Source organism: Siphateles boraxobius, unplaced genomic scaffold (genome assembly GCF_051911475.1).
Source record: "Siphateles boraxobius isolate OS27281-9 unplaced genomic scaffold, OSU_SipBor_1 11, whole genome shotgun sequence".
Lineage (NCBI taxonomy): Eukaryota > Metazoa > Chordata > Actinopteri > Cypriniformes > Leuciscidae > Siphateles > Siphateles boraxobius.
This window is the reverse complement of record NW_027508711.1, coordinates 3,890,007-3,905,994: the sequence shown is the minus strand read 5'-3', so window position 1 is coordinate 3,905,994 and position 15,988 is coordinate 3,890,007. Positions and strand designations below refer to the sequence as shown.

Genomic DNA, 15,988 nt, shown 5'->3' with positions numbered 1-15,988 from the left:
ATTTATTATTACTAAAAATAGTCTGTTATTATTTTTAAGCCTAACTCACATACATAATTAAGACAGCTGTAGGCCAATAATATAATTTATGCCGTAATTAACAGGTCTGTTCGCATATAGGTCAGTTAAATGTTTAATTATTATAGTTAACAGTAACAACTATTAATAATAGCAACATATGGTTTGGGCTACATGTACAGGCTAATATGAAAATAACAGATTGAGTAATAATCAGTAACAGAAAAAAACCATTATACCATGTAATACTATGGTAGCGATATTTGCATAATCCTTTGCCTGTATTGCAGACTACAATTAAAAAATAATAATATAACAATGATACCCCTAAATCTACTTTTAGTGTAGTATTTAAATATTTGTATCACCTTTTTTTATATAAATTTCATTATAAAATGTACTAAAAACAACATATACATTTCCTTTCTTTTTTTTTATCTTTGAACTGCTGTCACATGGGCTGCTTTATCTACGCATGCGCGATCTCGTTTCTGTTGTGTGTTGGTGTGTCACTGTGCTATCAGGCTAATCTCAGCTGCGCGCTTCTCTTATTACTATCTAAGCACTCGCACATTTATCCCCTTTTCTTTCTGTTTGTACTATTAAAAACAACACGGACAATGGCGGATCCAAGAATACGACAAATAAAAATCAAGACCGGTGTGGTTAAACGGTAAGAATTCGGAATAATCAGGATTCTTTTATGTGCGACGTTAAGGCCGCAGGTTCACCGCGTCACTTTACAGGCGTAACGCGGAAGATGAGAGGCCTCTGCGGCAGAAGCTGTAAATATAGCCCGCTGCTGTGACAGGTGTTATAGCATTGTCCAGATGTCAAGTTCAAATAAGGGTTTTTGTTAGATATTTGTTAGTTTGTATGTGGATGTTATGAGGCCAATAGACTAAAGCATAAGTTAGTCTGAATTCAAAATGAGGTATTGAATGAAGAATTAGAGGCTGTGTTAATGCCAAGTGTAATAGACATTTATATACCTAACCTTATCAAGCAAGCATGTGTTTATCTAGACTACAATTAAAGAAAACAGTTTGTTATGCTACTTGATATTGCAAACTATCATGTTATTTAATTAATTATCGTAATCATTAACACGTTGGTTTGTAGCTCAAATTAATTTACAGCATTTTATGTATACATATACACACACACACACACACATATATATATATATATATATATATATAAATATATCACACACTAACACACATACATACAAATGAATAATATATATTATTTAATTTATATTTATAGAAAATATATTTTATACATTTATGAATATATTTTCTTGTTAAATTAAAGAAATTATGTAAAAAAAGTATAAAAGTTCATGCAAAATATGTATGTGTGTATATATATATGTATATGTATATATGAAAGAGAGAGAGAGAGCGCGACGACACGGATGTTTTTACTTTATTTTTGAATTTAACATGAAAAGTATAAACTTTATAGCATCAGATATTGACATGGCTTATTTATACAGTCCCCTGTAAGACCAGAAGAGTCTAAAATTCACTTAACGAATGTTAGACTCGTATTAAAGTTGGTCATTTGTGTTCTGCGAGTGTCTCTGTTCTCGTCTCATCCTCTCTTCATCCCCTCCTTTTCTCTGCTCTTCCCTGCAATCCCCACCTGACTGCTGTTTGCATTGATTGACCAGATGAGGGCCTGATTGAGATGGGCCTGTTTGATAGGGGCTGGTAATGGAAGTGTGCGAATGATTCTCAGTGGGATTGAGAAAGTGAGAGGGTTAGGAAACAACTCGCACATCATGCCAAAACAGGAGACGACATCGTAATGAGCCACGCCGCAATAAGAACCGAACGTTTGGCCTGTCAAACTCTGCTGATGTTCACATGAGGGACCAATCACGTCTTGGTGTCTGAGTTCATTTATGCTGAATTTGCTTATTGCATCGGCACCGTTGGTGTCAATTGATGGTTTTATGATGGAACATTCCTGCTGTTAGGCCCAGCGATGGCAGACACATCGTTCGTGTCTCCGAGACATGTTTCTTCTGGATTTCCCATCTGTTTTCTGCTCTCGGTGTGGACGGTCCAGCCTTTGTATCGATTAGAGCGGTGCGAGTTGCTTTGTTTTCTTTCAGCTGGGTCTTTAGGTCCTATAGATTTCTCTCAGATTTCTCTCCCCATGTGAGCGCAGGCCTCTGTGGTTCACTCAGAACGGGGCTTCTCAGCTCCAGGTCAGATAATTGATTTTGTCCACCTTTGAACGCTGTATTGCTGAATTGCATTTCTTCATTTGTCAGAGCTGTGAGCTGTGGGCTTCTTGATGGTCTCCTGGTTTACTCATTTCAAGTCTGTTTGTATGTTTGCTCTAAGCTTGGCCTTTATGTAACTTTGTTTTTTAAATAACGCTGATATATAGAAAGCATTATTGCTGATACTGTCAATAGGACAGACTGAATATCAGTTTTGATGTTGAAATGCATTGCTCTGTCCATTTGTGTGTAAACAGTGGCTCCTTGGACCATTCAGAATATGGAGCATTTACTTTGTTTTAGTGACCAACTTTCAAAATTGCAGAATTTCAAAACTCAGTAGAGCATGGTGCTTGCAACACCAAGGTCATGGGTTTGATTCTCAGGGAATACAAGAACTGATCAAATGCATATTTTATATGCAATGTATGTCACTTAGAAGGGGGAAAAAAAGTGTCTACCAAATCCTTAAATGAAAACTGTACTAAATGTGCATTATCCATTGACAAGGCTGGCAAAAGATTTTAGGAACGGGGCAACATTAAAAATCTCAAAATGGCCAAAAATCTGCCATTTGACTGGTTTGGCCAATATATAGGCTAGTGTGTTGGGCAATATATTGGTTAAAACAATATACTGCACTTTAAAAAAAATTAGATTTTTTTACAGAAAAAGGCTGAAGTAAAAATTATACATTTTTAAAATCAGCCCACTCAAGATGATCTCTGACTCATAATGTAATGTTTAACTACCTGTATTATTTAGGGCTGGGTATCGATACAGATATCCCTATTCGATTCGGATTCAGCAGATCTCAATTCGATTATCCATCTAATTTGATTAGAGAAAATAAAACTACAAGCAATAGCACAAATAAATATGTACAATAGAAAAGAAGATACAAATTAAATAATCCGTTCAGGTAGGTCTAAAGGTAGTTTTCAGGTTCAGAAATTGAATAAAGTAATTAAATGTAAAACAACAACTGCATATAATATTCACTGTATAAATTAAAGATTAATCCTTATTAAAGTTACAAAAGTTATTTAGTGAAGAGCAGTGATTGATTTCTTTGTCTTTGTTGTTTAATTAACATTATAAACCGATATAGCAGCAGGAATAATAGGATGCTGTTACTTTAAGGACAATGCATGGATCCAATATACTGATACACATGCGTTTTCTCTCTCTACGGTTTACATTTACTTAAGACATAATAAGCTATATTTACTAGGATACTCGCCAAAGTGAGCATTTTGAGATAAATTTGTGTGAATTTGTCCATTCAAGCGCAAAGAGACGTGAAAGAGTATTCCTTTTATTATTTGCACAGACGTACAGCTTTCTGTGCGCACACAACTTCTCAGACAGTGCTCACGAGTTCTCTTTCTTGTCTTCTTGTGCTTGAATTGTTAAATTGGCAAGGCTTGAAAACGCAAGCAACTGATAAACTTTATTGTCCATGCAGCACTGGCCCGATCTCGGGTCACTGACAGTTCCTTCAACTGTCCAGAGCGTCTTTCACGCTGAAAGGTGCACCTGCAACCGCCATATTAAGCATTGAAGAAATGACTGGGTTCCCGCTGTAAAAACGCAGCAGCTAGACTTCTTACCAGAACCAGGAAGTATGACTATTAGCCCGGTTCTGTCAAAACTACATATGCTCCCTATTAAACATCATATACATTTTTTAATATTGCTGATTACTTAGAAAGTACTAAATGGTTTAGATCCACAGTACTTGTGCTCTTAACACATTTAGTCCTTCACATCTATTTTGATCTCAAAATCCCGGCCAGTTGATAATACCTAGAACAAGGGTCTTCAATCCCCTAATCAAACACACCTGAATCAGCTCATCAAGCTCTTCAGGATCGCTTGAATATACAAAGGCAGGTGTGCAGAAGCAGGTTGGAACTAAACTCTGCAGGACAGTGGCCCTCCAGGAGCAGGATTGAAGACCTCTGACCTAGAATATCAAAATCAATTGCTGGCGATGGATTCTTTCCTATTTAGCACCAATACTTTGGAATAATCTTCCTAACATTGTCCGGGAAGCAGACACACTCTGTCAGTTCAAATCTAGACTAAAAACATCTCTTTGGCTTAGCATAGACATAACACATTATATACTTCTATAATTCAATGTAATGGTGCGTTCACACCGAACGCGAATAGAGCGTCTAGCACGAGTGATTTCAATGTTAAGTCAATGCAAAGACGCGTTATGCGCGTAAACAATTCCTGCGGCTCAAATGAGGCGTAGAGCGCGGCACGGTAGACGCGAATTCGCGCGAATTGAGCATATGGCGCGTTACGCGCGAATTATTTATTTAGTGCTTTTTGTGCATTCCGCGTTTGCCGCGAATTCAAGTCTGCCGCCCGAGTTGAAAAATCAGAACTTCTGCGTCAAATTCGCGCCGCTTTAACCAATCAGGAGCCAGCTTGCTGCTCTCACGTGGTGAAGCAAATATTTTACCACATCATAACTTGATTTTAATATATGAGACATTAATTTTGTATGCTATTTATTTCATATCTAATCTAGATCATATATAGAATTATTGTTCTAATGTAAAGAGAAACAACATACTTTAGTGCAAGAACATAGTTCGTGTCTGGACAGTGTTGTGTGAGGGGGGAAAAAAAACCCAGGACAGTTTAATCACTTTTGTAGTAGCCTAGGCTGGCTCCATTTATCATCAAAACAAAAATAAATTACAGATTAGGTGGGTGAGGGTGAGGGTGATCCTCGCTCCGATGCGGGACAGCAGGTCATTGAACTGGGCGCGGGACAGGCGGAAGGAACGCTGAAAGCGGCCGTCATCCAGGCGCAGCTCCTGGAGCACATGGGGAAACTCGCCGAACTGGGTTCGCCTACGAAGGGTCTGGTGGATTCAAATACGGCGATGATGATCCCTACGCTGCTGTTCTGCTCTTCAGAGCAAATATAGAGCGGTGACTCTCTCGATAAATGACCCACCAACAACAGACATCTTGTAAAAAGATGGTCGCCAACGGGGTTCGAAACTATTGAAACTTTCGCCTCTGACGCGCGTAAATTTCACTTCAAACTTTTGTTTTTTTGACGCGCGAATTAACACAAAGTGGTCAAGCGTCAAACTAGACGCGGTAGACGCGAATTTGACGCGCTATGCATAGTTTTGATTTGCCAGGACCGGGAACACTTCCTATAAATCCTGATGTACTGGTACATCATAAGAAAGATGGCGTCTAAGCTAATATTAGTCTCTCTGTTTATCCCGAGGTTTACCGCAGTCCGCCGTATCTAGATGTGAGGAAGGACCACCGCGTGGACACGACAGCGCAGTCCTAAAGTGTCATCCAGTCTCTCCCTTGTGAAGGCCTCCTTCCTTTTACCTCTGTACAGATAAAACGTTGTCGGGATAATTCCGGGTCGCATGGCTAAGCAGACGCGACAATTTATGTATTATAAAATTTTAAGGCCAGACAAGTAGTTTGTTGAGGGTTGATTTGTGAAGGACTACATGCCTGCGCACATTCAGACATGCATACCTATCGACTGAACACATGATGCGCATGTGCGCACCGTCTGCATTTCCGCTGGTTTGCGTTTTTGAGGTTTGCGCAGAGAAAACGGATAATTGTTTTCACCTTCGAACCTATTTCAAGGAGTGCCTTTTGAGACCCCGGCACTGTTTGGTGCGGAAGGGCTGCCAGAACGCGTTAGGGGTTTTTCTGTTAGAACGGTGTGGGGTTTGCGGTAGAGGTCTTCACAGTGCACCCGAGACCCGTCGACCCGGGACCTGTACGGGTTCGGGTCTATATTTTAAATGGTCAGCCGGGTCCGGGTCGGGTCCGAATCTATTACTTCGGGTCCCGGGTCTGTTTAACATGTGTAATACATTGATAATATTCAAATCAGCAACAAAATCTGAGGTGAACTGTCACATAAATGTTTTCTATGACGCTCAAATTGCATTAAAAAACATATTTTAGGTTGATCCATCCAGCTAGCGCGCATGTGCAGTCTCAAGCGCGTGTCATGTTTCTATGGCAACCAGAGCTTCCGCCAAACCGCGCTTTACATTTTCTCCCATTTTTATAATATAAATGAACCGTCTTGTTTAATCTTAAAGTTTTGGTGGTCAGATTCAGACTCAATGCAGAGCACAGATATGATAGCAAATAAATAACGTCAGCGGCCATGGCACTGAACGAGCAATCGTTATTATAGTTCAAAAGGGCAAACAGTTAAAGTTATTATGCGAGTTAACTCGAGTCAGAATGTACATGTGCAAAGTTGCATTTGTCATCCATCACTGTGACATCAAATGGACTTTTAAAGCTGAAATAATGAGTGGATTAAGCTTGGAATAACGAGAGAAATAACACGGATAGAAATTTCTTGTCGGTGGATTGTAATGCATCACAGTCAGTCAGGTAACGTTACAAGGAAGTGAGACGACGGCTACTAAAATTAGGTAAGACAAAAAGTTTTATTTTTCGCAACTTGTGTGAAATAATATGTGACAATCGGGTCCAGTCGGGTTTGTGTCTTCCCGCCGGGTTCGGGTCCAGTTTTCAAATAATAGACGGGTCCAGGTCGGGTCCGGGCAGTACATTTATGGCATTTCTCGGATCTACACGGGTCCGGGTCCAACTTTTGAAATAATAGACGGGTCCGGGTCGGTTCGGTGTAGCACATTACGGGTCTCTTCCGGTACGGGCATTAATTTTTGGACCCGTGAAGACCTCTAGTTTGCGGCCCCTAAGTTAATAACTAATGATCTTCGCAATTGAAGTGAGTCAATCAAGACTATCTTTAGCTGGACAATAACTTTGTCCTAGAGCTGTGGTAAAGCCTAACCAAACCGTTACGGTAATTTCTGTTATCACTGTAAAGCTGCTTTGAAGCGGTCCATACTGTTAAAAGCGCTTTATAAATGAAGGTGACTTGACTTGACATCGTGCAAGGTAAATAAGAGGATAACGTGTAGTGGAGAAGACTAGTAATATATGATTAACATCAATCAGATGATACGTTCAATGTTACAGAAAAAAGTACAGAAAATAGATCAATTCGATGTTTTTGAGAATCAATATCAATTCGACTACATAAAAAAAAAACGATTTATCAAAAATAGGGGTATTATTGTGGTTATCAGTACGTTCAGCTAGAATATTAACACTAACAGTGTTGTAATGTGCTGGTAATCTTTTCCACCAATGACAAATGAGTTATCCGGAGGCCTTGTCCACACTAATGTTTTCGTTTGAAAGCGCCTTTCTCTCTCCGACCAAACATATAATGGTGAGTGAGTGCGACCTGTATGCATCAGTGAATGGTGAGATGTTTCGCTAAATAAAATGATCCTGCCAGAAGAATTGTGTGATAATGTTATGTCCTGTTCCATCTGTATGATCTCAGTAAGCCTTAATGAGGGTTTACGCATGCTCAGTAAGGTGAATTTTGCGACATTTCAGTGTGGACGAGAAACTTTTGGAAAACGCTAGTGTGGAGGCCGGGGGATAGCGTTTTGAAACGAAAACGCCGGATTAATGTAGATGTGGCCTGAGGTGAAGTTCCAGTGCTATAAGACCTAGTGCTGTAATACACGTGGTTGCTTGTAATGTCAGTTAATTACCACCTCCAGGTCAAGCCCCTCTCATTCAGCTACATCCCACGTTTTCAAAAGCCTCAAGGGGGTTCCTGAAATGTCCTATCAAGTGGTCAGGATTTCATGCCAAATGTTGCTAGCTCAGTAGGATTCTCTCCTCAGCCGCAGTCTTATGCATTTAGGACAAATTTTTTTTTTACAAAACATCCACTTTTCACCATTTTACTACCAATATATTCATCCGATGAAGAAATTTAGCTATTTTTACAGAATTTTCTCTTCGTCTTGGCCTTGAAAACTGGATGGCGTTGGTCTGAACGACCTGCCAGACGATTTTGCATCTCACCGTATTCTCCGTCTTCCAGCATCCCATTCTACCCTTCACTTTCTTCTTCTTTTTGGGGATGTATTCCAGTCTGTGTTTTCTGGTCTAGCTCAGCGGATGCACTTAATAAAATGACAGGCGTAATTTGCTTTTGTCACCGGGTCTCGCCGCCGGCCCGCCGCATCAAAAATACAGTATTAGAGGGGAGAGAATGTGTGTGTCGAGTCTAATTCTTTTCTCTATTTTCCAGAGAGATGCTTTTTCCATTAAGCTGAAGGAAGCAGCCCTGGCAGCCCCATTTACAGCTTCCCAGCTCCGCCCCTGCTATAAGCAGCTCGCACATCACCCTGCAGATACAAGAAATTAACATCAGCATGACACTTTTTCATTAGCCTGTCCCTCACTTTTATTAGAATTATGCTACACCCCGATCTTTCCACCCCTCTGGCTTCCTTGCTGGTTGCACCCCCATTCCTTTTCCCGTGGTCTAATTTTTTGCGTACGTGTCAGAGAAAGCCTTACCTTGAGCATATGTGAAGAATTGCACCAGAACGTCGTGATTGAAGCCTGTTAAAACCGGCGTAATTGACGTAAAATATGACATATCGTCGCAGGCAGAGACGACTCTTATGGCACGCGGCCCGGGCTGGCAGTATGTTTTATTAATGGAGAAGCATCTCGTGCTCTCTCTCTTTTTCTGGCTGTCTAACACACACACACACACACACACACACATACACAGCTGATTTTATGAAAAATGAATTCCGCAACGCCATGTCGTCCCGACAAGCGAGCAGGCCGCAGACGGAAAGCAGCTATTAGCTAGAATCATTATCAATAGTGATATTTTCAAACTCCATTACGGCAATCAGGCCGTGAATTTATTCAGTGCGTTTGGTTCATTTGGCCATAATTGATAAATAATCAAAATTTATCAATGTACTCGCACTGCGTTTTCACTAACAATCAAGCAAAAGTGGCCCATTTGCCACCTGACTTAGTCCAAATTAGGGACTAAATTGATGATCAATTAATCCTAGTAGGGGCAGTACAGTGTCTTTGTGAGTGTGTGCGAGCGAGAGGGAGACAGATGCAGTTAAAAGACAGATTAGCGTAGCGATCAGGATGTAGCTGGTGCAGTTTAGCGATGTGGCTAACAAGCATACAGCTTTTCTGAGACTGACAGTAGATAATCATTAAGGAAGAGAGAATTGGGAGGTAGGAAATGCTGGAAGTAGAGACAGTTTACAATAGAATGTGCTTGTTCTTGTGGTGAAATTATGTGGGGAATCAGAAGTTTGTTAATGCCTTTGTTTTATTTTGTCTAAGTGTGTTTTACCCGTTTATGTTGTTTTAAAGTTAACAGTGCTAACTAGTGATTTATATAGACTCGAGGGGATGACTGAAATCTTTAATCGTTTTATGACACGGTAGCGGTATATATCACCGCATAGTATGTACTGGAAATTCTACACAAAAATATTTTATGTGTCACATAAACATTTAAGATATATGATCCTTTTATAGGAAGCAATTATCCTTTTATAGTGAGTTTTGTTAGTAAGTGCACAACAAAAAATTTGGGCTTGGTATGATTTAAAAAAAAAATTTTTTTGAAAGAAGTCTCTTCTGCTCACCAATGCTGCATTTATTTAATCAAAAATACAGTAAAAACAATTATATTGTGAAATATTATTACAATTTAAAATAACTTTTCTATTTGAATACATTTTCAAATGTAATTTATTACTGTGATGCAAAGCTGAATTTTCTGCATCATTACTCGAGTCTTCAGTGTCACATGATCTTTTAGAAATCATTCTAATATGCTGATCAATTTAATGTATCCTTGCTGATTAAAGGTATTAATTTCTTTAAAAAAAATCTTACGGACCACAAATGTTTGAACAGTAGTGTTTTTGTTCAATTTTAGCAATATTGTCTACATCTCAGTTGTCATGTATATTTCAACCTAATTAAAAATATACCTGCATGATTGTTTATATTTGTGTAAAGTCACAGATGCAACTAAAAAAAAAAGATGGATTAGTAACGTGAAACTTCAGGGCATTAGAAGTTGGTTCTCTGGTTTTGGGCCCATGTTGGAATTTTGGGTGATCTGCAAGTTAGCTAATTGTTTGACTTTGTGGCGGTAAATTCCTGACAGCATCGGCTGGACAAATAAGTATTGAATTTGAGTAAAACTCACCCCTTGCTATCCATTCTCATTCTTGCTCTCTCTCTCTCTCTCTCTCTCTCTCTCTCTCTCTCTCTCTCTCTCTCTCTCTCTCTCTTTCAGTTTGGCCAAAGAGGAGGTGTTGTACATAAAGGAGGCAAAGCAGCAGGAAGAGAAGATTGAGCGTCTCAAGGCGGAGGCAGGAGACGAGTATGTAATCAAGAAACAGGTAAGAAGAATAAACCACCTTAAACAACACACATCCTGATGAGACTCACTCATTCAAAGGACTTTAAAAGTACTAGGTTTGGGGGACCAGAACTGAGGAAGTTCAATGTTTTATAAAACTCCAGTCAGGGACATACTAGCCTTATTATTTATTTTTAATTAAAATATTTGCATGTTTCTAACAGACAGCACAATTTATTGTGCATCATATGAGCTTTCTTGGTCTCTTTTTTTTTGTCCCCTTCTTTTTTTCTTTGGTGGCTTAATGTGAGAAATATTCCTCGTGTCAACAACGAAACATAGCGAAAGAAATGTAGGCATCCTTTATAAACTGTTGATGGTAAATATTCCACAGAGGTTAAAGAATTACTCTCATCACTGATATCAGAATTCTGTAACATTTATTTAGAGCTGATTATGTTACCAATACAGTTACCATCTAACTGGCCAATAATACAAAGTCAAATTTAGTCACATTTAGCGCTTGGCATGAGTTAATTTTACTCCCTGGATGTAGAACATTCACTGTCGTCAGACTGAGTTAATATCTGAGCGCTAGTACTAGTTGGTTGTTCTGCCTTAAAAGAAACTGCTTTGGTAACTGTTAAAGAGACAGAGCTGATTCAGTGTGGCAGCGCTGTGGGTGAGGTCAGGTTTTAATGTGCTGATGCAAAATTAATGACATTATGTTACTTTAGAGGAGTTTTGTAATTAACAACACATGCTACTAATTTAGAGGATCTCAAGGAGTAGTGGACCCCTCTCTCTCTCTCTCTCTCTCTCTCTCTCTCTCTCTCTCTCTCTCTCTCTCTCTCTCTCTCTCTCTCTCTCTCTCTCTCTCTCTCTCTCTCTCTCTCTCTCTCTCTCTCTCTCTCTGCATATACAGCTGTTTTAAAGGGCGAGATATGACCTAGTGTACATGTGTTAGACATTGAGTGTGTGGCCTTCAGCAGCTGAAAACTCTGAGTTTTTCCATTGTGCTCCTTCAAATGTTTAAAGCTATAGACATACAAAAATTCTCTCTGAATCTCAGAGAGGATTTTATGTGAAATAATTATTCGGTTTTAAGAAGGCTGGTAAAATGTCTTAAACAGGTGGAGGTGTTGCAAGAGGCAAGAATGATGATCCCAGACTGCCATCGCCGTTTAGCTATGGCCCACGCTGACCTACAACAACTGTTGGTGAGAATAACACACACTCTTTTAGGTTTGTCTTACCTGAAAGACTTGAACTCAGTGGTGCTTATAATGCATTGAATCTTTTTGTTTGCGAATTTTGATCAACCTGAAACAAAAGGCAAAGCATGTGAAAAATATTTGTTGATTAAGCCTTTGTCTAGCATTCCCAATGCTCCAAATGGCAATCAAACATTAAAAGTATCATAATTTGTGGGTTTTCTGAGAGGAGAACCTTTGCTTTGTCCATGAAAAATGTTTTTCTCAGCTCGCTTCTCTCACTTCCCCTCAGCACAAGTTTGGTATTGTTATAAAGCGCAATATTCCAACTTTGTGAATATTCGTAGTGAATTCTCGACGGGATGAGTCTTAATCAATATACACAGAACTACAGTATTTCAAAATATCTGTATTGGTGAGTATTCACGTATACATTATCCGTTATGTCTTAAACGTTTGGTTAACTGTTGGGGAAAATCTTCTGATGTGTAACATTATGGAACCTAACTCAATTTTTCTCTAATTTGACTTTGCTGTCTCTTCAAACTTCATTTTGAAGTTTTTTTTTCAGTAATAAGTAACTTGCGTTTAAAAATTTTGCCAGCACGGGTTACAGTTTGTCTTCTTGCATTGCTAGCCCTGGAAATGGTTAGTCATAAAAAGAAGTAATAACTTTTATTAGTAATAACTAATAAGTATAATAATTAATATTGTCTAGAAAAGGTAATCATAGGCTGAAAATCAGAATCAGAAAGAGCTTTATTGCCAAGTGTGCTTGCACACACAAGGAATTTGTTTTAGTACTGAGGCTTCCGGTGGACAAATACAAATACAACAAGAAACATAATACTACAAAAATTGTCAGAACAGAAGGACATTACATGTGTCCAGGCATATCACAGGTGTTTGGATCAGTGCTAAGCACAGGGCGTCGTGACATGGCAGGTTTACGTGTGTGAGAAAGATGTCTGTTCGTGAGATGTGTACAGGCGAGACCGGGCCATCAGCTTCCTGTTTGTTGACTCTTAGGGGAAATAGAGGATTACAGGGATCACATTATTGTACAGAAAACGGGGAGATGAAATGGAAATCTGTGATGGCACAGGTGCATTTCAAAGAGCTCATTGCAATAGTTGTGTGCTTCAATAAAAATGCTTTTCAAACCCTCAACTTTTTTTGTGTCAGCGTAAAACTTACTGTCAGGTGCACCAGCTCACTGAGGCTTCACACACACACATACACACACACACACACACACACACACACAGTCCTGTGCTGCACTCATTTCAGTTCATTAGTAATGTTGTCACGGCAATGGCCTCCATAGAAACCGTCGTCGATCGATTAGCATTGATATGACCTACTCCTCTCACTGCCTCCATTACATTTTCACACTGTGTTACGTGTGCGAGTGTGTTTGTCTGAGGTGGTTGTGTGTGTGTTTTCTGACAGGTTCACTGAGTGGATTAGCTGTATTTGGGGATGCAGTTAGTCTCTCTCATTGTGTTACTGTGATCTGATTTACTAACTGCAACTGGATGGAAAACTCCCACTCTTTCAGCCTCTCTGTAGACTTGCATTTATGTCATTTTAAGGCTGTTAACTTTTTTTCCCCCCTTGTTTCACAGACAAAGCTTAAGCCTAGTCCCAGACTAAAATACATGTTATATATATATATATATATATATATATATATATATATATATATATATTATATTTTAAGGCCTAATCCTGGCTTAATCTTAACTAGGGATGCACCGATACCGATACCAGTATCGGTATCGGGCCCGATACCAAGCTCATGTACTTGTACTCGTACTCGTAAAAATACCCCGATACCAAAGACCGATACCTCACGTAGATCCTTAGCTTAAATATTTCTTAATTCTTATGAGCACTCTTCCTGCAGTTATAGTGTTGCTAGATTTAATAGTACACTCTAATATTTCACTTTACACTTTCGGCTGTGATTACATTGTTACTCAGTGTTATGTTAAACATTTGTTCTGTGATTTCTTTGGCACTTTATGACAAATTTGATTGTCTTGTTGTCTGTGATTTCTTTAGAACTTTGACAACTTTGTGACAGGCAGGTAAAAATTACATTCATTATGTCCTTGGTTTTGCCCTTTGGAGGTTATTGGACACTGTGAAATTTGGGCTTTGAAAATTTGTGATAAGCACAATAAGAATGATTTATTTTTTTAAGTTTATTTAAGTTGTTGAAAATAAAGATGCTGATTTGTTCATTAGTCTCATTGTGTTGTTCTTAGAAAATTGCCACATAAAACGAGAAAACCCCCCAGTACAACAGGCATCGGTATCGGTATCGGCGAGTACCAGGAAAAAAATATCGGTACTCGTACTCGACCCTTAAAAAGTGGTATCGGTGCATCCCTAATCTTAACACTGACTGTGAAACCAGGCCATAATATTTCATTATATATTTGATGACTAAAATTATGCTGTTCATCAAGAAATCTGAGGTTTGGTTCATATTATTTTAATATGAATCATCATTTTATTATTTAAAATGTGAGTATTTTTGGATAAGAAATGAATGTGTGAGACGAGGTATAATTATGATCAGTTCATTAAATTTTCTATCCAGTACTTTGAATTTATTGTACATGTCTAGAGTTGTAAGATGCATCATTTTCTTCATATTATTTGTTCATTTATTTATATTTATTTGTAATGAACAAAATATGACTCCATATTTATTCATTAATAAACTCTTATTTATTCATTAATAAACTCCAGATGATTAGGCCCAGATAGTGACTTTAAAACATTTTTGTTATCAGGAAACAGAAGAGGAACTGGCTGAAGCGGAAGAATTCAAGGAGGCCAGAACAGTTTTAGAGTCAGTCAAGCTGGAAGGATGATGGACACAGAGGAACAAACACCCACAGACGCTGACGTACACCGACATCACAACTGTCCATTCCATTTCTTCTGAAGAAAGGCGATGTGTTTACTGGTTGCTTATGTTTGCATTTCATTGATTTTTGTATTGATTCATAATTTAATAACACTGTTTCCCCTAAGCCTTCTGTGATGAAATATACACAATCATGAAATAAAGTTTCTTTTTATTATTTCAAACCATTCCGTTTCATCATTGATTATAAATGTATAGCTAATATTGAAGCATCTCCAGTCTATTACTGTGTTTTACCTTTACAGATTATAGCTTCAGGAAAAATTGTGACACGTCTTTGATGTCATGTAAGCATTTCGCATTTATTCCTGCTGCAGGTGCGTGTTGTTTAAGACTTAAGAATACACAAAGCTTAATTTTATATGTAAAATGCAGGCCTTGAGTTATCATATAAGATTCCACATGTTTCCCTTCTCATATAGGGCTGCAGTAGCCTAATTAATGCAGAATGTGAACCTGATGGACAGGCTTTTGCTTCCCTGCATGCAGAGGGAGACGGGTATAGCAGGAAAAACAAATGTATGATGAAAACATATTTCCAGCTCTCCTGAAAGGACACTGACCTCCGCTGGCCAGATTCTCTCATGCAAGCATGAGACTCTTGAGCTGCACGTGGCACATGCTTTGACCTATTAGCTGGAGTAACATGGCGTGCATAAATATATTTTTGCAGTGCAACATTATTACATGATTTGAATTCTGGGTGTATTTTGTGTAGGCCTAGGCTATGAATATTTGATAATGGAGGGCCTGTTTCTGGTCCTTTGGGAAAGATTGCATCAAGCTTTTCCCGGTCTCAGATATTACAATCTGCATTATCAAAGTAAATCCTGAACAAAAAACCTTTCTGGACAGAACTGAGATATAGCACACAGGGGAAAGCTCTTCAGTCAATATAGATATGTTCTTTATAATAACTTAATATTTCAATGATTTTATTTTTTACAATGGTTCCAAATACTATTTGAAACACTCAAGTCAAATTTAAACACGTATAAAGTCACCGCATTATTAAACAAAATGTCAAACGAGGTGACTTTATTTTTAAGAAAGATGGCGTAATCTCTATTTTAAAGCGAATAACCAATTCGGAATACGAATTTTATGTTTTAACAAAATGTGGACACTGTGATTGTCAAAAGTTAGTGGAACATCAGTTGTGTGAACTAAATATGATTGATCCACATAAAAAAATCCGTGATTTTTTTGGGGTGTGATTAAAATACATTTTAGGATCATAGGCCTATATCTAAAAATGAAAAGATAACTTGAGCCACCAT

The 15,988-nt window shown here is 38.4% G+C and overlaps 1 protein-coding gene across 1 annotated transcript; it reads left to right on the top strand.

Annotated features, from left to right (window-relative positions):
- Nucleotides 1–508: 508 nt before the first annotated feature.
- tbca (tubulin cofactor a) lies at nt 509–14,872 on the top strand. Its single transcript, XM_077194231.1, has 4 exons — nt 509–691; nt 10,485–10,590; nt 11,684–11,770; nt 14,572–14,872. The coding sequence occupies exons 1-4, from the start codon at nt 639–641 to the stop codon at nt 14,650–14,652; spliced, it is 327 nt and encodes a 108-aa protein (XP_077050346.1). The 5' UTR covers nt 509–638; the 3' UTR covers nt 14,653–14,872.
- Nucleotides 14,873–15,988: the final 1,116 nt, after the last annotated feature.